Source organism: Phodopus roborovskii, unplaced genomic scaffold, assembly GCF_943737965.1.
Source record: "Phodopus roborovskii unplaced genomic scaffold, PHOROB, whole genome shotgun sequence".
NCBI lineage: Eukaryota > Metazoa > Chordata > Mammalia > Rodentia > Cricetidae > Phodopus > Phodopus roborovskii.
Window position 1 is genome coordinate 1,418,755 of NW_026125665.1, and position 22,303 is coordinate 1,441,057.

Genomic DNA, 22,303 nt, shown 5'->3' on the forward strand with positions numbered 1-22,303 from the left:
TGCTACTGCTGCATGTGCATGCATGCGTGTTCTACTCGTGTGCACTCAAGAGTGTGTGTGTATAAGTGTATGAAGGTGTGTGTGTGCATACACAGGTGTGTGTTCTGGTGACCCCAACCCCTCACTGGGGGGCCTTAGGTGGGGTCCATCCCTGGCCCAGCCACTGGCCCTTGACTGGGCCTACTTAGGGCTGGCCTTTCTTTGGTGATCTTGGAGAAAACCCTGACCTCTAGGTCCAACAGATGATGCCACATGGCTTCATGAGTTTAGCTGTGTCTGTTTGCAAAACATTGTCCCAGCCAGCCTGTCCACTGTCTGATGTTGACTTTGTCTTTAGGAGAAGGGGTGGGAAGGGCCGTCATCTATGCCTCCACCCCAAACCATCACCCATGGCTCTGTAGCTCAGCCTAATAGACTCATGTATTCCTTGGAGGTGAATTTCAGAACAGTAGAAGTGGAGGACCAGGCCTCATAGGGTGAAAATTCAGGCGAGGACTGCCTGTCCCTCACTTGCAGACATTTGCCAGAATCGCAGATTTGAAACTAACACATGTCTCTCCCCTAGTGCTCTCTGTGAAAATTTCTTTTCCTGGGGCTGATTGGCTAGGGACGGGGAGGGCTGAACTTTTTTTTTTCCTTCACACTGGAGACCCCGGAGGCTATGGAGGAGCTAGATGAGGAAGACAGCTGCTGTACAGTGGTCACCACACACACACACACACACACACACACACACTCACTCACTCACTCACACTCACATACACACTCACACACACTCATTCATAACTTTCATATACTCATACACACTCATACACCACACACATTCACACACATTCACACACAGTCACTCACACTCACTCACACTCTCACACACACACACTCACTCACACACTCACTACACACATTCACACACACTCACTCACACACACTCACACTCACACACATTCATACTCACACACTCTCACACACACTCTCTCACACACTCACCACACACATTCACACACACTCACTCACTCACACTCACACACACTCTCACACACACTCATTCATATACTCACACACTCACACACACTCACACACTCACTACACACATTCACACACACACTCATTCATAACTCATTCATATACTCACACACACACACTCACACACACTCACACACTCATTCACACACACTCTCACACACACACACACTCACACACTCACTCACACACTCACTACACACATTCACACACACTCACTCACACACACTCACACTCACACACATTCATACTCACACACTCTCACACACTCACCACACACATTCACACACACTCACTCACACACACTCACACTCACTCACACTCTCACACACACACACTCACTACACACATTCACACACACTCACACACACTCACACTCACACACATTCATACTCACACACTCTCACTCACACACACTCACACTCACACACACTCTCACACACTCATTCATATACTCACACACTCACACACACTCACACTCACACACACTCTCACACACTCATTCATATACTCACACACTCACACACACACACTCACACACACTCATTCACACACACTCTCACACACACACACACACACTCACTGATGTGGGGAATTACTGGCTTTCATGGAAACCCCAGCTGACCAGGCAGTGAGCCCTTCTGGGCATTGAGCAATACTTTTATCCATGACCTGTGACCTCTGTCCTCTTGGGTTCCTGCAAAATCCCAGTATGGCTTTTTCCCCCAGCTCCTCCGAGCTGAGGTGGCTGATAAGGCTGCTCACCAGTCTACACAGGAGGACAAACCCTACCATGTTTTCCCTTTTACTGTGCATCTGGCCCTCGAAGTTGTGCCTCCACTTAGTGGTTGGAGGACTGAGGGTGGGAAGGGAGTTGTGTTCTAGTGTTTCTGGCTTGTAGCACAGCCTCTCTGGGCCTGACCTATTTTTCATTTCATTTCTTCCTTTTTTCCATCCTACCCCTTTCTTCTCTCCCTATTTATCTTACCCCCCTCTGTTTGATCTCATCTTTGTAGTTGTAATGTAAATAGAATTGTTCCATCTACTGGGAAATACCGCACCAGACACTCAGTCTACCACTGACTGGACCCTGAACCCTGAAGCCCTGGCTTCCCAGGAGGCCGCAGAGTAGAGGCAGTCACACCTATGTAGACTGGCGGCCTTCCTCAATGGTCCTGTGCAGGCGGGTTGTGGATTGTCACCTTGAAACTGCCATTGTTGCCTGTCCTTCCCATCAAATGTTCCACACTTCCTGGGGATTCAGTCTTGTCCTGACCTTCCTAACCCATCTGGCTGAAGGAGCTGAGGGCTGTCTGAGAAGAAGCGATTGAGCCAAACTGGGGCAGAATCTCCCAGCTTAATCTTTTTTTTTTTGTTTGTTTTGTTTTTTTTTGTTTTTTGTTTTTTGTTTTGTTTTGTTTCTAGACCAGGCAGTTCTCAAACTCATAGTGATCCGCCTGCCTCTGCCTCCTTGTGCTAGGGTGAGGCAAGTGCCACCACATTTGAGTTCATTTATTGTAAATTTATATTCTAATCAGGGTAAAAGCTTCAGCCCCAGGTGTCATGTAGCACAGGCTAGCCCCTAAGTCCCCCCCTCCCCGCCCCCAGCCTGCTCTGGCCTGACAGATGTGTGGTGCTACTGCAAAAATCTGAACTGAATGAGGGGTACACCAGTTGTTCTCAGCTCATACTTAGTGTGCACCTACTGTATGCCCGGCCTGTGTGACCACAGGGTAGAGGGTGAAACAAAATGTGAGACTTTGCTTGTTAGCGGCCCAGTTGGAATGGTATGGGGCACCCGGGAAAGAGACCACGGTAAACTTCAGGCAGGAATCTGGGTGTCTGGCGACTTTAGGTACCCTAGACCTGCATGTTGGAGAGACAAACTGTCCTGTGACCTGGACAGAACTTACCTTCCTCCCGTGCACACACAAAATAAATAAAATGTAATAAAAAATTTAAAAACTTTTTATAAGAACCTTGAATCCTATTCTCATGGAAAGATTGTCCACACCCGTCCAAATGCAGCCAGCGTGGAGACCTTGGGGAACCCCCCTCCCGTGTCTACCCTCCTACCTTCTGGCCTCAGTTTCCCCACCTGCAGAATGGACTCACCTGCCACTCTGGAATTCCGAACCATGTTTGATCTATTGAGTTTCCCCCTGTGCGCTTCTGACTCTCACCAGTTGCTGAATTGAGGGAAAACTGAGGCTCAGAAGGGTCTGGTTTTAGCGCCCCCCAGTCATTTCCTAGAGTGCTCAGAGCTGAGCGGCCCTAGAGGGATTCCTGTGCGCTCTTCCCCAGGGCTTGTGAAGTCACTGCCAGGCGGGGCGGAACCGTAGGTGTCTCTGGAATCCCAGAGTGCCAATTAAGTGCTGGTGGGCCTTCTGGGGTCAGAGCCACAGCGTGATGGCAGAGCCGGGCCCGGAGCCGGGTCGTGCGTGGCGGCTGCTGGCCCTGTGCGGGGCTGCGGTGTTCCTGGCAGCAGCGGCGGCCGGAGGGGCGCTGGTGGCCTGGAACCTGGCGGCCTCGACTGCCCAGGGCGTACTCTGCCCTGAGCCCGAGCAGATTAACGCCACGGTGTGGACCCCAGACTCGACACCTGAAGTCGAAGAACTGCGGAGGCAGCTGGCAGAAGCTGAGAGGCTCCAGGAGAGCCTGGCTACGCGGCTGCAGCGTGCTGAGGGCGATAGGAGGGAGCTGGAGGTGGTGTTCAAGGCCTGCAAGGACCGCCAGGTAGGGGCAGGGGAAATCCAGAACATTCTGCAAAGAGATCCTGCTTGCCCATCTCCAGGGCCTCAGTGTCCCCCAACTCTCCAAAGGATGGAGAGGAAGTGCAGGATCACCACAGTCTCTCCTATCTCCTAAAATACCATTCCTCTTGGAACCTAACTTCTGATCCATGATGTCATTCGTCCCCACTATTGAACACAAGGTAAAAGCTGGGATCCCGGATCTTTGAGAGACCCTTTGTTGACCCTCTGTACCGCCTCACCTCCATTCCAGTTCCAGCCGTTCTATTTTGAGAGAGGAACACTTATGTCACCTGTAATTAGGAGACTAAAGTTGGCCTCTTGGGGTGGTACCTCCCTTTTCTAGGGGCCACCCCCTCAGCCACTTTCTTAACCCTCTTGACCCCATAGCCTTACAAAATGGAGTGCTCAAAACAGTCACTGACAGTACAATGTCACACACCTGTCATCGTAGCACAAGGGAGGGCAGAGACAGGGAGATGAGGAATTCAAACTCTTCATCAAAGAGTGGAGAGGTAGAGGGCAGCCAGGGCTTCAGGAAGTTCTATCACAAAAGGAAACACCCCAAACCTAGCAATTTGCATTTATTAAACAATGGCTGTGAGCCTTTCTGTGTCTGAGCCAGCACAGTTTCTACATCTAATTTTGATGAACTCTGAACTGTACTGGGAAAAACAAGACTTAACTACTGCTAGGTTGGGGCTCTATCCAATACAGAATATTCAGAATGGCTCCGGCAAGCTCTCTGCGTTCCCAGATGAAGGGCCTGAGGCAGGGGAGGTCAAAACTGCCTGTCCCCACGTGTGAGCTCTGACTCTGCATGCAGGAGGGACCAATGTGAGCCTCAGAAACCGGACACTGTCATTCATCAAATCTTCCTGAGCTGGTGGCAAGTCCCAGATGGTACAGAGTTAGGTGGGGTTTACCTAGCTCCCTCTTTGTCCCTTTATCCTCCCCCATTGCTGTCTGCAGAGCTGGCTTCAGACCCAGCTGAAGACCCTGAAGATTGAGATGGATGAGGCCAAAGCTCAAGGCACACAGATGGGGCTGGAGAATGGAGAACTGACAGGTGGGCTTGGGGAGGGAAGGCTGGAGGAGGTGGACTGGAGGAGGGGGCTGGAGGAGGGGGCTGGAGGAGAGGGACTGGAGGGGGGCTTAGCAGGTCCTTAGAAATACACAGTGCATGGGTCTGGGATTGCTGTGCAAATCATCTAAAAAAGATGTTAGAAGAACTTTAATTCAACCTGAGAGGGCAAGAAAACAGAAAAAGGCTTGCAAGAGATTAAAAAATAATGAGACCAGGCTGTGACTGTGGCAAGGTAGAGAGCTTGCCTAGCATGCCTGGAGCACTGGGCTCTATCGTCAGCATGCACAGACCAGGCCTGGTGGTACACACCTGTCACCCCAGGACCCAGAAGACTGACACAGAAGTATCTCTGTGAATGAATTTAGAGGTCAACCCGGGCTACACAGTAAGACCTAGTCTTAAAAGAAACAAAATAAACAAACAAAAAAGAAAAAACAAAATAACAAAAACCCAAAAAGTTTGGGGCAGTGATGGCATCAGCCTGATCTGCAAAGGTACACAGAGAAACCCTGTCCCCCAAAACTAAACCAAAACAAAAAAACCTGAAAGGTTGCATGAACCAGGTGTGATGGTGGACGCTTGTTATCCCAGCCCTCGGGAGGCAGGAATTGGGAGTTAGAAGTCTGTCTCTAGTCTCGGTTTATTTATTTATTTTTGTTTTGTAGAATTTTGTAGAAAGTCGTGCACATTTTTTTTTTTTTTTTTTTTTTTTTTTTTTTTTTTTGAGATAGGGTTTCTCTGTGTACTAACTGTAGCTGTCCTGAAACTCGCTTTGTAGCCCAGGCTGACCTCGAACTCACAGATCCACCTGCCTCTGTCTCCCGAGTGCTGGGATTACGTTTGTGTGCCACCATTGCCCAGGTCAGTTATGCGCATTTTAATTCAAGCATGCACGCGGCATGCAGATTCAAGTCCCCCTGTCCCCTGTAGAAGCCTTGGCTCGCTGGGAGACAGCAGCCATTGAGTCCAAGCAACTGCTGGAAGCCACTCTACAGCGCGTAGGCGCAGCAGAGGCAGACGGAGAAGCTTGCGTTGGCCGCGAGGCGGCGCTGAAGGAGCGCATGTGAGTTAAAGGGCTGGCCTTAGGTGCCAGACGGACAGGGTCGCTGGCTAATGATTATGTAGACTGTAGTTCTTTAGGTCAATTTGTATCTAGGGGCGTGGCTTAGGTACGTCTGGATCTCTGTAGGTGGGGAGGGAGGAGTAGCCAGGTAGGCCGGACTTGGAGATGAAGTTGGAAGGTAGCTCGGGGTGGTGATGGGGATAGGTGGTCTGGGGGTAGGGGTCCTAAGGTTGAAGGCACCGCTTGGGGAATCAATGTGGCGCTCCAGGGAGTAGCACGGAGAAAACACAAGGTTGCAGGAAAAAGGAGTAGGTAGTGAGAAGAGTCAGGGGTTTGGGGAGGATCTTACAGGGGAGGGACCCGAGTCCCAGGGGAGGGGTGTCTAATGTGTCAGCGTGTAGAAGGGAATGGGGACCCTGCAGGGAAGGAAGCCCTGAAGGCAGAGCTCTCCACACGGACACGGTGTCAGGCACTCATAGTCCTCCTCCTTCTGCAGTTACGCCCTGGAAGCCGAGCTCGGCAACCTGCAGAGAGTATCGCGCCCCCGCCCCCGCTCAGGATCCAGGTCCAAGCCCAGCATCCACTCCCGCCCGAGGTCTGGACCCACTAAGAGTTGCCGGAGGCCACCTCGTGACCCCCAGTAAGATGGGAACCTCAGGCCAGGACTGGCAGTGTGGGTGAGAGGCGTGGCCCACATAGTGTCCCCCGCTCAGCTTTCTACCCACAACTGTCTAAACGGCAGTACTCGGAAAGACTCAGTCCTCTCTAAGTGCACACAGTGAGGCTCATTTGATCAGGCCCCTGGTAACCATGCCGCGACCTTCATCCCACATAGTCAAGAGGCTCACCCTGCAGGAGCACACGGGACTCAAGTGGGATTTCAACAGAGAACCGAGGCACACTCCAGAATTCTAAGAAGCCATGAGGACCAGGGCCTCGGTGAGGATGCCTGCAGCCTAGAAAGTGACCGTGTTCTGGAGGAGATGCCCATGGGACAAGAAATGACAGCTCAGGAAGAGTGAAGGGGAGCTGTCCGGTCACACGGAGGGAAGAATCATTGAAAGATCGATAGTTCCTCTCTTCCTCCCTTCCTGATTCTCTCTGCCCTGCTCCCCTTTCCTCCCTACTTTTTCCCTTTCCCTTTCAACTGGGTCTCGTGTAGCCCAGGCTGACCTCACACTAGCTATATAGCCTAGCCTGCCCTGGACCTCCTGACCCATTCACCCAAGGCTGAGATTAAAGGCCTGTTCCCTCTTCCTACTCAACAATGTCACATGTGCTTAATTTCATGTTGTTTGTGAATCTTAAAATTAATATTTAACACAGTTTTTCCGAGACATCTTCCTATGTAGCTCAGGTCGGCCTTGAACACACAGCCCTGACTCTTCTCTAGGGACTTGTTTCACCATGCCTGGCTAGATCTATATTTAACGTGACTTTCTTAATATTTCCCATCCAGATGCCATAATTTGTTCTTTGTTTGTTTGCTTTGTTCCCCAGGGCCAGAGGCTGCCCCAGCGTAGCAGGGTGCTGTCCTGTCCACACTTCGATCTCAGATACACGAACCCTGATGCTTTATTTAGGGCTGGAGCTCAGCAGATCAGAGTATGCATTTGCCCTTGCAAAGGCCCTGGGTTGCCTTCTCAGCACCCACATGTCATCTCACAAACCCCCTAGAACTCAGTCCTGGGGGATCCAGCACACTGCTAGGACCTACTTGAGTACTGTATGCATAGGTGCACATACATGCAGGCAAAGAGAATATACAAAATAAATAAAAAGTTAAAACATTTATTACTTATTCATTTATCTATTTGAGACAGGATTTCTCTATATAGCCCTGGCTGTCCTGGAACTCACTCTTTAGGCCAGGCTGGCCTAGAACTCACAGAGATCTGCCTGCCTCTAACTCCAGAGTGCTAGGATTAAAGGCTTAGACCACCAGGCCTGGCAAAAACAAACAACTTTCTTTTATACATGCTACAAACACAATGCATACACAGTATTGGAGAGAGATCATCATCTGCACTGGGAATAAGGATGCTGAGGTCCAGGTTCTCTGTCTATCTGTCTGTCTGTCTGTCATCTATCTGATGAAGCTAATTCTTAGTTCTGCTTTGTGAAGACGGTGCTGTGGTTAAGAACACTGGCTGCTCATGTGGAGAAACCAAATTCAGTCCCCAGCACCCACATCCAGCAGCTCACAGCTGCCTCTGATTCCAACCCCAGGGAGTATGACATCTTCTGGCCTCTGTTGTCCATTGCTTATAACCACATATAGCTACATAAAGTAAATGTGTCTTTAGAATTTGTGATGCAGGAGTGGGTGGTCCATACCTTTAATTGGGAGGCAGAGGTAGGCTGATATGCATGAGTTTGAGGCCAGCCTGGTCTACAGAGCTAGTTCCAGGACAGCCAGAGCTACCCAGAGAAACCCTGTGTCTAGGAGAGAGAGAGAGAGAGAACTGTGATGCTGGCAGAGACTGGCATGTAGTTTAATGGTGGAGTTGGGTATGGAGCCCTAGAGACAGTATCTTTAAAAAGGAGAGAGAAAAGAAAAACAAAAAGAAAGAAAAAAGAGATGGTAAATTGGAATTCAGATCAGAGGGGTTTCTAGTTGCCTCTTCTTGCCATTAGGGGTCGCTGCATCATGCAGGTGGGTCTAAGACAGTTTCCCAGCCCTGAGATGTGGGAAATGCCTTTTATGGTAGGGCAGGCACTGGGCAGGGTGGAAGAGTTCAGGGTCAGCCTTGCCAACATAGGAAGTTTGAGACTAGCCTGAGACTGCCACAAACAAATAAATATCATCTTATCATTCCAAGCCTTTGCTCCCATCTGTAATCTCAACATTCCGGAGACTAAGGCAGGAGGATTATCAGGTTTACAGTGAGACTTCGGGGTGGGGGGAGGGGGAGGGGGAGACACAAGACACTACCAGAAAGGAGGGCAACAGGAAGCCTTGGGAGGCTGTGTGGGATGCAAGGAGCCACAGACATTAGTGTGACTTGAAGTGAGGGAGTAATCATGTGACCTGCCTCCCCCCACCTCCCCGCCCCACAGGCAGCTCCAAGCCTACTTTTTCTACCTCTGATTGTTTTGAGATAGGACCTCATGTAGCCCAGGCTGGCCTCCAATATGCTATGTAGCTGAAGACCACCCAAACCTGATCCTCCTGCCTCCATGTCCCCTGCGTTGGGATGACAGTCAGGTTCGGGGGACAAAAAACCAGAGCTTCACACACACTGGACAAGCTATACCAGCTAGCTGTAGCACCTGAAGTATTTTTGTTTGTTTACAGTGCTGTGGCTGGAACCCCTGGCAGAGCCCAGGGTGCAGACAGCAATCACTCCACTATTATATTTCTTTCTTATTTTGTGTGTGTACAGATGAGATGGTGCTCGGAGGCCAGAGGACAACTTGCTGGAGCCGGTTGTGGGGGAATCTAGTGAGTTCCTCAGGCGTGATGGGCAACACCTCTGAAGCCTCTGGTCGTCTCTCTCACTGTCTCTTAGCTGTGTGTCTACTTCTGTCCCCAGCTCATGCCTCTGGAAAACTGTCCCTGCTGTCTGTTCTACACCCACCCTGAGGCCCCTCCTGTGAATACAGGAGTTGGGTAGGGGTGGGGACAGCAACAGCAGCCCCAGGGTGGTGGTGATGGTAGGCTTCCCCTAAGAGTCTCACCCCAGAGTCCCATCCCCAAGGGACTCAGAGTCCTAAAGAGCTGCCCTAAGTTCAACTCAGTTCTGCCTTACTTCCTCCTAAAAACAGAAGATATTCATGGAAAACTGAGACGGAGTGCATACCACTGGCAGGAAAACCATCCCTTCCACCAGGCTTGGGGGCACACAACTTCAATCTCAGCGCTTAGGATACAAAAGCAGGAGGATCTCTGTAAATCAGAGGCCAGCCTGGTCTACAGAAAGAGTTGCAGGCTAGCCAAAGCTGTCTTAAAATAAATAAATAAAATTTAAAAAGCCATTTCTTCCTTTACAAACTTCCTAGTGGCATACTTCTGTCACCCAACATTCTGAAAACTGAGACAGGAGGATTGCTGTGAGTTCAAGGCCAGCCTTCAAGTAGCCTCAAACTACCTAGAGCACATAGTAGCATTCTGTCTCAAAACAATAAAACAAAACCCAAACAGTGAAAATTGTTTTTTAACCAAGACATGACGTTTGTTAAACCTCCTGTCTCCGAGAAGGCTGAGCTGTTTAGCTGGTGGCAAGTGCGGACTTCCTCCAAAATGTTCCCACCTAAACAAACAACTCAGCCCAAATTGATTGTTTTCCATTTAGAGAGAAGGGGGGGTGGGGAGCATCCCTAAGGAGCCTGAGCCTTGTGAGCAGGGGCATCTGAGAGGACAGGACGAGGACACAACATGGGCAAAGTTTCCTGTGACCATGACAGATTGTTCTCAGGAAAATCACAGAGCAGTCCCATCAGAGAATGAGGTTGATCTGGAAGGGCAGCCTCTCAGCCTTCCTCCCTCTCTCCCTCCCTTCCTTCCTCTCTCTCTCCCTCTAAAGGACAACCTGGTCAGGGATGCAAGCAGAGGGGCTTCAGACCATCTATTTTTAGAGATTTTATACAGCGTGGCACATGTGGCCAGGAAAATAACTTTTAAAGACACTGGTGGCAGCTATGCCCAGTGAGATGAGAGATGGAGCATTTGACTGGACAGATGGATTGGGGATTACTCTCTCTGGCATTAAAAAAGGAGGTGTTGTCAAGAACCATGACCCTTACAGTGCTGGGAACCCAAACAGAAGGGCAAAAGGCTCCTTGGACCTCTGAGACTCCAAGCAGGCATTGAGTCCAGGCTTCCATTCTAGTGGCAGGGATGATTCTCTGGAAGGCATTGCCTCTGAGCCCAACGACCTGAGTTCAGGCCTCACCTTGGACCCACATGGTAGAAGCAGAGAACTGACTCCTGAAGATTGCCCTCTGACCTCCATGTATGCATTTGTGATACATGAGAGAGAGAGAGAGAGAGAGAGAGAGAGAGAGAGACTGAGACTAAATAAGTAAATGTAATTTTAAAAGTTTTGAAACTGACAAGAAAGGAAAAAAAATCTTAAAGTCATAGCACTAAGCAAAAAACAAGGAAGATTTTTTTTATTTTTTTCTACCTAAAAAATAAACCTGGCCAGGCAGTGGTGGTACACACCTTTAATACCAGCACTTGGGAGGCAGAGGCAGGTGGATCTCTGAGTTTGAGGCCAGTCTGTTCTACAGAATGAGTTCCAGGACAGCCAGAATTACACAGGAAAACCCTGTCTGGAAAAACCAATAAACCAACTAACAAGGAGGGCCCTGGTGAGGTGTCTCAGCAATTAAGAGAACAGGCTGCTGTCATAGAGGACCCAGGGTTCAGTCCCCAGCCCCTATGAGGGAGCTCACAATCTCCTGTAACTCCAGAACCAGAGAATCCAATGTGCCCTTCTGGCCTCTGAGAGCACTTCATATACAAAAGAATACACACACACACACACACACACACACACACACACACACACACACACACATACACCCTGGCAGCCTGGGTTACATACATGAAACTTTGCTTCAAAAAAGGAATCAAAACCATGAGATTGGATTACCAATGTGGAAAGAAAATATCATTTTGATCTTGATAGAAATGTAGCATGTATGGTTAAAATGTAACAATTGCCCAGCATGTCAACACATGGTCACCCTCAAATCAAGGGTTTTTTTTTTCTGTTTGTTTGTTTTTTGTTTTATGTTTTTTTGAGAATTTACAATTGCCTTTATTTTCCTTACCTGACTTTATTATTTTATGTGGATGGATGTTTTGCCTGCTCATATGTATCACATGTGTTCTGTGCCCATAAAAACCAGAAGAGGGCTTTCTATCCCTTGAAACTGGAGTCACAAAAGGTTTTGAGCCACCATGTGGGTTCTGGGAATGGAACCCAGGTCCTCTGCAAGAACAGCCAGTGCTCTTAACCACTGAGTCATCTCTCCAGCCTACAACTCCATTTTTGTTGGTGTTGTTGCTGTTTGTTTTTTGAGACAGAGTTTTCTTTGTGTGGCCTTGCCTGTCCTGAAACTCACTCTGGCCTGGAACTCAGAGATCTAGCTGCCTCTGCCTCCCAAGTGCTAGAGTTAAAGGCATGCATCACCACCGAGCATTTTATGTATTTACTTGTGTATGATGGACACTCACACACTCCACAGCACCCATTTGGATCACAAAGGTCACCTGTGGGGTTCTAGTCTCCCCTTCTACCTCATGAGTTCTGACTGTCAGGCTTGATAGCAAGCACCTTTTCCCACTGAGCCATCTCCATGTCCCCTTAACTGACTTCATGTTTCTAAGTACAAACATACAACACCTCCATACATTATAAAGCAGGTCAGCTCTTCCAGAATGGGCCCTGTTGCTGCTTCCTGATAGAGCCCCTCCCTCCATGACACCCTGGTTCCTCACATTCCACCCATCATTGTTCCTGTCCTCTGGGTCCAGGGACAATGCCCCTGCCCCCACTGCCTCTCAGCCTGGCATCATATGACAGTCATAAACCATATGGGTGAGAGTTGCACTTCAGCATGTCCAGAAGTACTGTGGCTTACTTATACTAAAAATATTATTTTATTTCATGTGTCTGGGTGTTTTGACTACATGTATGACTGTGTACACTTATGTGCATGGTATACTCAGAGACAAGAAGTGGTCATCAGATCCGTTAGGAAAGGAGTTACAGATGGTTATTGTGTAGGTGCTGGGAATCGAACACAGGTCATCTGAACTGATGAGGCAAGTTCCATTTATTAAGACTGAATGTGTGTCTGGCTCTGTAGAAAGCTTTGGAAGTTAGCTATGTTGGGTGCTGAGAAGATGGCTCTGTGGATTAAAGCTCTTGCTATGAAGACCCGTGCTCTGTACCAGGAACCCACAAAAGGTGGAAGCAGAGAACTGACATGCCTACTGCAGTGCCCAGGACACATTACAGACAACAGCAACAACCATGATGGCTGAAAAGAAAAGGTGGAGTGTGGGCATGGGGGAGAGAGGGGGCACGCCTTTAGTCCCAGTACCCAGGTGGCAGAGGCAGATGGATTCTGTGAGTTTGACAAACAAAGCTACTCAGAGAAACCCTGTCTTGGGGGAGGGGGATGAAAAAAACAAGGGCTGTGTGGGTCTGAGTGCTCAGCATGGGAGAGGCCTGGGTCCCACACCCATAGATCAGGGATGGTGGGCACACCTGTCATCCCAGCACCTGGGAGGTGGAGACACGAGGGTCACGAGTTTCAGGCCATCCTTAGCTACACAGCCACTTGGAGGTCAGTCCAGGTAGGCTACATGAGATCCCCTCTTAAAGGGAGCAAAAAGTTGTCCTCTGTAAACAGGATAAAATGGAATTTCAGGGTAGGAAGTTACTTTTCCGGGGTCATGTGCTGGCCAGGTGGCATGCCAAACCCCAACTTGAGGCCAACTGTGGCCTCCCCACCTGCCTGGCCAACCTGGAGCCACCACTGGTTGGGCCCCAGCTTCAGTCCCCAGTCCTGCCGCCCCCACCCATTGGCTGGCCAGGAAGGGTCTAGAATCAGGAATCACCGGGTGGCTGCAAAGGCCAAAGGTCACACAGGGTTTCCTGTCTGCTCCTGGGAACTTCCTCCTTCCCAACCCCACACCCTCCTGCTCAGCTCCTTCTCCATCTCATCTCTTCCCAGGCTCCTTGGCCCAGGAGACCTTCTCCCAGCTAGGTCCCACAGCTGCCATCTAGCCAGCTCCTTGTTCCTTGTCCCAACAGGTCAGGATTGCCTGTGAGGCAGGGCCAGCAGGTAAAGGAGTCCAGAAAATTTTCCCAGCACTTTTGGGAGACGGGGCACCCTGTGACCCTGAAGTCTCCCATCTTTGCCTGGAGGTTGTCCCACACAGACCCAAGAACCTCCCATGGAACCCCACCTACCAGCAAGGCTCACTGTCACCTGGGACCCTGAAATCACAGCAGGACAGAAACATAAGCAAACTTTTGTCATGGAGGGGGAAACTGAGGCACACATTGGGGCAGCCCTTGCTAGAGTTCCCAGAGGCCTCTCTCCCCTTCCCCCACTCCAAGATCCTGCTCTCTGACTTCAGAGCCCACATATTTTTTTTTCATAGTGCTGGGGGGGGACTCTAGGCAGGGGCTCCACCCCTGAGCCAGGCCCCCAGCCCCTCACTAGGGGAAATACGCAGGGTCTCTGTTGCTGAATGAGGCCCCAATCCCAGAGCTCTCTGGGGACACCTATATGTGCTGGCAGAATTTTTGAGGGAGGTAGTGCCATTGTCCCCCAAGAATCAGGTCTCTGTGAAGCTCTTCTGTACACTAATTGAGCACCTGTTGTTGCCATAGTGGAAAATTTCCCTGAAACTCCTGGGTAGGGAACTCCAGCAATCCTTTGCCTTGGGTCCCAGACTCGTGTGTGTGTGTGTGTGTGTGTGTGTGTGTGTGTGTGTGTGTGTGTGCGCGCGCGCGAATGCACGAGTCCCTGGAAGCTGCCTGCCTCACAGTAACAGGGCTGGGCCACAGGGCCAGTCTCTTGTCACAGCTGTGCCTCAGTGTCCTCTTTAGCCACAGGCTATGATTGAGATAATAGTACCAAAATCAGAGGTCATCGCCTGGCCGACCTAAGGCAGGGTGGTGATGATGGAAACTGAGGCCAGGCCAGGCAGAAGGCAGCCCAGTCACTCAGCGGGTGCTGCACCCTCCAACTATCACAGCTACCCAGACTGCCAGTTCTCAACAGCCAGGGTGGGAGTGTTGTGATAACCCACAGCCTCCATTTCCTCCTGGCCAGGAAGGAGCCAGGCAGAGGAAGCATTAAGAGAAGTAATATAAACACTCCCCTCTGCTTGGCGTGGCCCAGATCTGGCCAGGCAGGCAAGGAGGGACTGACCGTGCAAATGGGGCTCGCCATGGACCGCAGCCCATACTCCCGCACAGGGGACCCTGCTCGCGGCTGCTGGTACTACCTGCGCTATTTCTTCCTCTTTGTGTCCCTCATCCAGTTCCTCATCATCCTGGGCCTGGTCCTTTTCATGATCTATGGCAACGTGCACGCCACCACGGAGGCCAGCCTGAAGGCCACCGAGATCCGTGCCGACAATCTGTACAGCCAGGTGATGGGACTGTCGGCCGCACAGGCTAACCTGACCAAACAGCTGAACATCAGCTTGCATGCCAAGGACACGGTCATGCAGCTCCTGCTGAATGCGCGGCGCGAGCTGGAGCGCATCAACGCCAGCTTCCGCCAGTGCCAAGGCGATCTGGTAAGAGGCGGCCTGTGGGCCCTGCACCGCAGCACCCCCAAATTCTAAATTCTACTTGAGGAAATCTGGATAACTCCCCTCCCCTTATTTCCAGTATGGTTTCATGTAGTTTAGACTGGTCTAGAACTCGCTGTGAAGCTAAGGATGTCCTTGAGCTCCTGACTCCTGCCTCTGGGACTCATTCATTAGTGTATGCTATACCCCTGAGTGAACAGCCTTTCTCTCTCCGTAACCCCAGCCCCTGGCAGGGTCTCACTATAGAGCGCAGTCTGGTCTTAAACTCATGGCAATTCTTCTGCCTCAGCCTCTTGAGTGCTGGGGTGACAGATGTGGGTCACCTCAGCACTTAGGAGCTGGTGAAGACTTTTACAGAGTGATTTTCACGATGGCAGGCATCGCCTGCCAGGAAGGGGTTTGCTGCAGGCGGTATGGTTTTTTAAAGTTAGACTTATTTATTACACATTCCACACGTGGGCTCTAGAGGTTCAACTCAGGATGTCAGCTTAGCAGCAAGCCTTTACCAGCCACCTCAAAGGCCTGAATTTTTTTTTTGTGGGGGGGAAGGGTCTCATATAGCTCTGGCTGTCCTGGAACTCACTATATAGCACAGGCTGGTCTTGAACTCACAGGGATCCACCTGCCTGTGCCTCACAGGTGCTGGGATTAAAGCCACTATGCCCTGCTTTCTGATCCTTCATTTTAATAACAAAATCTTCCTTGGGATAAACCAGGAATTCATAATCCCACGGTTAGGTCAGTCCATCCGGAGACAGAACATCCTCTCAGTAAGCTTTGTGGGTGAAAGCCAGGAGGGAGCAGATGAGGGCCCCGGCATTGTCTGCCTGGGCATTCATGGGCCTGCTACTGTGAGTGCCTGCCCCGAGTCTGCTCCTGGCAGCTTCATTAGAACTTGTGGGCAAACAGGCTCAGAAGGCTTGCTCCTTCTCAGGGTGGCATGCACGAACAGAGTTCTGGCATGGCTCAGAGTTCAGTCCTTGCCCAGCATGTGTGAGGTCCTGTATTCCATCCCCAGCACTGAGCACACAGCCAAAAGGAACACCGTTCTTGGACATGGTGGTACATACTTGTCACCTTAACATGTGGGGGCTGCAGCAGCAGGAACAGGAGTTAAAGTCAGCTTAGACTACATAAGGTACCAAGAGAGAGGGAGGGAGAGAGAGAAGAGACAGAGACAGAGAGAGAGAGAGGGGGAGAGATGCTGAGGGGGAAGGGTGAAAGGAAGAGAGAAAGAGGGAAGGAGAGAGAGAGACAGGGTTAGGCTTTCCCAGGTGGGGCTGAGCCCATTTCAGCCTGGAACTGAGACCCTGGAGATAGCTTTCTCCACACAGACCCCAGCATGTCAGATACACCCAACTATGTTCACCTGACACCTCTCCAGGCCACAGAAAGAACAGGACAGGAAGATGCAGGCTGGGGCAGCTTTTGGCCCAGTAGCAGGGGTGCTGGCAGCCATCAAATTAGGGATAGGATTCCCCAGCAGAGGACAGGGTACTAGGCTGCCCCAAGAGAGAGGTTTGAAGTCCAAACCCTCAGGCAGAGCTGCCCTGGCCTTTTGGGCTTTCTAGGTGCTTACTGCCCCTGGGGTAGATCATTGCAACACACTTACACTTACCACCCCCAGGGAAGATCATGGCAGACACACTTACACATAGATCATCGCAGACACACATATACCCACCTGTTTTCCCACTCTTCCTTGTTGGAGAAAATGGCACCCAGGTTTCTGGGTTTTAATTTTCACTTAATTTATTTATGGTTCCTGGAGCTTGACCCTAACCAGAACATCTTCCTTGCTAAGTATGTACACTATAACCATATCACACCCTAGCCCTGGATCTACATTGTTAAATATCCAGCCTGGGCTACATGACCACCCTAGGACACCCCATGGTGGGTGGACAGGAGCCACCTGAGTCACACCCTAGTAGTTTCTGTCTTGTCCCCCACTCCTCCAAACACAAAGAAATGTGATTTTTCTGCCACTCTCCCCCCATCCACTCTTTGGTTTTGTTTTGAGATAAACTTAACTCTTCCTAGGTAGCCCAGGATGACCTTGAATTTACAATATTCTCCTATCTGGAATGACAGGCACATACCATCTTGCTTTTGTGGTGGTAGGCACAAATCCCAGGGCCTTGTGTTTCCTAGGCTGGCACTCTAGCACCTGAGCCCCAGACCCAGCCTCTGTCTTTCCCAGCATGGTAGCACTCACCTTTAACCCTAGCACTTGAGAGGCAGAGGCAGGAGGATCTTTGAGTTGGATGGCAGCCTGGTTTATATAGGGAGTCCCAGGACAGCCAGGACTACACACTCCATCTCAAAAAACAAAGCCAGCCAGTTTTCCTCTGTGATCTGGGCTGGTCTCTAACTCCTGGCCCTACTTCAGCCTTCCGAGTACTGAGGTTAACAGGTGAAAGCCGCCACACCTGGTTTATGAGGGGTTTGAACCCAGGGCATCTTAGGCAAGCACTTTACCAACTAGTCAAACTTTTGGAGGTCACTCATTTGCACAGCCTTCTACAGGTGTCAAGGCTGTGTGCACAGCCGGGGAGATTGGTGCTGAGCTGTGTTGTTTGTCCACACCTTCAGATCACCTACATTAACTATCATCGGTTCATGGTCGCTATCATCCTGAGTGAGAAGCAGTGCTGGGAACAGCTGAAGGAGAACAACAAAACCTGCGAAGGTAAATGCGGGTCATGGTTGGGGCGAGGGGAGGAAGAAGCAGGACCATGCAGCTCATGGGCCAGCCTGGGCTCAACCCTCCCCGCTCCCGCCCTGCAGCCTTGCTCTTCAAGCTGGGCGAGAAGGCTAAGACGTTGGAGATGGAGGTGGCCAAGGAGAAGGCGGTGTGCACCAAGGACAAGGAAAGCCTGCTTGCGGGAAAGCGACAGTCGGAGGAGCAGCTGGCGGTCTGTGGCAAAGCACTGGAGCGGCAGCAGCAGGAGCAGCAGGTGACCCAGGAGCAGTTGCAGAAGGTGCAGGCAATGTGCCTCCCGCTGGACCAGGACAAGTTCCAGGCGGACGCGCTGAGCGTGTGGCGGGACTCGCTGATCCAGCGCTCCCTGGATAACCTGGGCTACCACTACCCCTCGCTAGTGCCCGAGATAGGGTCTCTCCGCCGAATGTGTGAGCACCTGCCGGGGATCATGAGCTCTAAGGTGGAAGAGCTGGCGCGCGGGCTGCGCATGGGCATCGAGCGCGTGACCCGCGAGAACGCGGAGCTGCGGCGACAGAAGCTGGACATGGAGCGTGGGGCGCAGGGCACGCAGGAAGCGCGGGCACGCGCCGAGGCCGAGGCGCAGGCACGCGAGAGCCAGCTGCGCGCGGAGTGCGCGCGCCAGACACAGCTGGCACTGGAGGAGAAGGCGGCGCTGCGCGCGCAGCGGGACGGCCTGGAGCGCGATCTAGAGGCGCGCAAGCGCGAGCTGGAGCAGCTGCGTACCGAGGTGGATGTACGGATCAGTGCGCTGGATGCCTGTCTCAAGGCCAAGGTGGGCGGGCCTGGATATTCTGGGTGCAGTCTGGGGTCCTGGAAGGGTCAACCTGGAGGGTGGTGTGGGAGCTGAGGCCGGAGGATGCCACTGAAGGAGGGAAGCTGGGCCAGGGCTAGGGCTAGGTGGACTTCACTCTGGTGGGATGGTGGGAATCCGGTTTGGAGTGGATTTGAGTTCAGTTGAAGGACTAAAAATACGGGTGATGGTTACAGGTGATGTCGGGGCTGTGGTGGCCTCAATTTCCTGCCTCAGATTCGTTCCTTGGGGTTAGGATCTAAGTTTCTTGGGCCAGGAATGGTAACACAATCTCTAATTCCAGCCTCGGCATTCAGGGGCAGAAGGGCCTCTGTGAGTTGGAGGCCAGCCTGGTCTAAACAGTGAGTTCCAGGTTAGCCATGGTTACATAAAGAGGCCAACACAAAAATCACCCAGCTAGATCACTTAGGCATTTGTAGGACACAGAGGGAACCCGCGCCTCCAACCTCTCCTGCTCTTTCTACAGTCTCAGCCAGCCATCCCACCAAGACACTCCTCGGGCCCAGTCCCTCCTCCACCCATAGGTGAGTGACAGCCAGAAGGGCCCAGAAGGGGGCCACTGGTCCCCACTCCAGCTTGCCTCTCCTAGGCTGCTTACACGAACCTTCATTTTTCCTATAGATCCTGCTAGCCTGGAGGAATTCAAGAAAAGAATCCTGGAGTCCCAGCGTCTCCCGTTAGTCAACCCTGCAGTCCCACCCAGGTGAGATGCAAACCGACTGAGGTGTAGATAAAGGAAGTCCTATCAGGGCTCGAGGAGGAGGGAGACAGAATGGAACTCCTGCTGTATATACTAGGGCATGGCAAGTATACCAAAGTGACAGGCAAGGTGGGGATCTGGAAGGAGGGGGATCCTGTGAGCTGGAGGATACAAGGTGTCAGCCACAGGGAACAGTCAGCTCAACGGCTGGGGCATGGACTAGGTCCATGGAGTGGAGACTGTGTGGTGTGCCTCTGAGTCTTGTCAGGGGTACCCTGTATGTGTATGTGAAGGCACAGGCCACACCCCAATCCTGGCTACAGTTTCTCATAGTCATCCCTTGTGGTTTTACTTTTCCCTTTTTGTTTACTCTATATGTGAACAAGCATGTGCCGTGGCTCAGATGACCACATGGCCACATGGGTCCTGGGGATTGAACTTGGATCCCCAGGCCTGATGGCAAACACTTTACATGTCTCTGATGGCCCACCCACCATGGTTTTTGTTGTTTTCTTGAGGCAGGTTCTCTATATGTAGGCCAGACTAACCTAGAACTCAGATCTGGTCCTGAGTGCTGCGATTAAAGTTGTGTGCTATCACAGCCAGCCACCATGGATTTTGACCCAGGTTTGTCACTGGCCTTGGTGACTGGCCTGAAAGCCTGAAAGCTGCCATCTCCCCCACTTCTGTACAAATGCACCCACAGCTTTCTTACCTGTGGTCTGGGTTGAAAGCCCCACCGCAGACCTTCACTGAGCTCTCTGCCTACCCTAGAGCCTCGCTGTTCACTTTTACAGAATGGAAATTGGGCTGGTGAGAAGGCTCAGCTGGTAGAGGAGTTTGCTGCTAAGCCTGAGAGCCCAAGTCCCACCCCTGAGACCTACCCAGTGGGAGTAGAGAACAGACTCCTGAAAGTTGTCTCCACACTCTAGCCATGGCATAGGTGCACCCCACGCACAATAAAAATAAATAGACACCTGAGCCGGAGTGGGGGACCCAGGCCACAGCATGAGCCCCTTCTCTAATGAAAGGCCATTGAAGATGAAGGCTGCCAAATGGTAACTGTCCAAACAGGTGCCAGACTGTCCTTGGAGCACGCCTGGGGCATCTGGCCCAACACCCACAGCCCTGGCTGGATTACCAGCCCAGTCATCCACTGGAGACACCATGTGTATGTGTCATAGGGAAGGTGGCTCAGGGCTGTCCCCTGTAGAGCCCAGGCCACTCAGGTTCAGGTTGGTTCAGGTCACATGACCAAGTCCTTCACCCACCTATAATCTCAGCACTCAGGAGGCTGAGGAGAGGAGGATTAAAAGTTCAAGGCTAACCTGAGCTACCAAGGAATCTCATGCCTGAACAGGTTCCAAGACTTGGGCAGTCTTTGGGACTACAATGTCCACATGTTTGCTTGCACAAGAACAAGGCATCAGAATCTATTACAGACAGTTGTGAGCTGCCATGTGGGTGCTGGGAATTGAACCTAGGTCCTCTGAAAGAGCAGCCAATGCTTTTAACCACGGAGCCATCTCTCCAGCCACAGTCTCTGGAATTTCCAACTCAGGATTCCAACTCCTGAGCCATCACATGGTGGCAAGACCTGTGTCTGCCTCTCACGGCCTCTTGGTGGTGAGCTATAAGGGAGTTAGTTCCAGAGATCATTCTGGGGTTAGGTTGTTTGTTTTTATTTTTTGAGACAGTATTTCTCTGTGTAGCCCTGGCTGTCCTGGAACTCACTCTGTAGCCCAGGCTAGCCTAGAACTCATAGAGATCCACCTGCCTCTGCCTCCTGAGTGCTGGGATTAAAGGTGTGTGACACCTCACCCTTTCCCATATGTAGCCCAGGCTGTGCTCACACTCAGTCCTTGTGCCTCTTTCAGCAAATCCTACTGGTGCACACTACCACATGGCTATTTTACTTCTATCTGCATGTGCAGGAGGGCGCTGGACTCCTGTCCTCACAAGGGGCAGCAGACTCACTGCAAAGCTGTCCATCCAGCTGCAGTGAGCTGCTTGTTTTTGAGGTTGTGTCTAATATAGGTAGCATGGGTTGGCCTCCAGCTCCAGACTATCCTGCAAAAAGGTAGGACAGTGAGTAGTTGGCCTTGGTGGTGCTGGCCCGTGAGCCCAGCACTTGCAAGGCTGAGGTAGGGGATTGCAAGTTCAAGACTACTGAATACTTTTTTTTTTTTTTTTTAAAGAAAGGGAGGAAAGGGAGAAAGGAAAGAAACTATTGAAAAGGATGAATAGAGACAAAAGTCAGCCCTGCCTCCTGGCAAGCTACCCCCACCCTCCCACCCTGTCCATCTTGGCTAGGATGTTTCTGTTCTGATTCCCACTTCTCAGAGGAGGAAACTGAGGCCTTAGCTAGAGTCCACACCCAGGACCTTCAGGTCTCAGTTGAGAACCTGGGGAAGCTTTCAACATTGTTTACCTTGAATGACGCCTGTGTTGAGGGACAATGGACTATTCTCGCTCAGCCCACCCCCACCCCCCCAGCCTTCAGGGTGCCAGGAAGTGCCTTCTCCAGGGACTGGGCCTCAAGGGGCTCCTTCCTCACTGTCCAGCCTTATTTCTCCCCATCCTTCCTTGTCTGCACCTCCCATTCCTCCCCGCCTTGTTTTCACATTTGCTGGGTAGATGCACATCTCCAAATGCTTGTTTTCTTTTGAGACATTGCCTTGCTGGTCCCAAACTCAGGACCTCCTTCATCAACCTTGAAAGTCTGAAGTGGCTGGTGTGGTGATGCACACCTTTAACCCCAGCACTTGGGAGGCCCAGGCAGCTGGATCTCCCTGAGTTCCAAGCCATCCTGGTCTACAGAGTGAGTTTCAGGACAGCCAGGGCTACAC

At 51.3% G+C, this 22,303-nt stretch overlaps 2 protein-coding genes across 2 annotated transcripts; both read left to right on the top strand.

Annotated features, from left to right (window-relative positions):
* Positions 1–3,429: 3,429 nt before the first annotated feature.
* Positions 3,430–6,567, top strand: Ccdc194 (coiled-coil domain containing 194). The gene is made up of 4 exons (XM_051178226.1): positions 3,430–3,756; positions 4,746–4,842; positions 5,791–5,923; positions 6,420–6,567. Exons 1-4 carry the CDS (start codon positions 3,430–3,432, stop codon positions 6,565–6,567), a joined length of 705 nt encoding a protein of 234 aa, XP_051034183.1.
* Positions 6,568–14,815: 8,248 nt separating this feature from the next.
* Positions 14,816–19,523, top strand: Plvap (plasmalemma vesicle associated protein). The gene is made up of 5 exons (XM_051178152.1): positions 14,816–15,200; positions 17,811–17,907; positions 18,006–18,715; positions 19,221–19,278; positions 19,376–19,523. The coding sequence occupies exons 1-5, from the start codon at positions 14,835–14,837 to the stop codon at positions 19,459–19,461; spliced, it is 1,317 nt and encodes a 438-aa protein (XP_051034109.1). The 5' UTR covers positions 14,816–14,834; the 3' UTR covers positions 19,462–19,523.
* The last annotated feature ends 2,780 nt before the right edge of the window (positions 19,524–22,303 follow it).

Excerpts from the sequence above, each read along its gene's own strand:
- Ccdc194 (XM_051178226.1), top strand. The coding sequence starts at position 3,430 with ATGGCAGAGCCGGGCCCGGAGCCGGGTCGTGCGTGGCGGCTGCTGGCC. Across the intron at positions 3,757-4,745 it reads AGGCCTGCAAGGACCGCCAG|AGCTGGCTTCAGACCCAGCT; the intron begins GTAGGGGCAGGG and ends TGCTGTCTGCAG. Across the intron at positions 5,924-6,419 it reads GCGGCGCTGAAGGAGCGCAT|TTACGCCCTGGAAGCCGAGC; the intron begins GTGAGTTAAAGG and ends CTCCTTCTGCAG.
- Plvap (XM_051178152.1), top strand. The coding sequence starts at position 14,835 with ATGGGGCTCGCCATGGACCGCAGCCCATACTCCCGCACAGGGGACCCT. Across the intron at positions 18,716-19,220 it reads ATGCCTGTCTCAAGGCCAAG|TCTCAGCCAGCCATCCCACC; the intron begins GTGGGCGGGCCT and ends CTCTTTCTACAG. Across the intron at positions 19,279-19,375 it reads AGTCCCTCCTCCACCCATAG|ATCCTGCTAGCCTGGAGGAA; the intron begins GTGAGTGACAGC and ends TTTTTCCTATAG.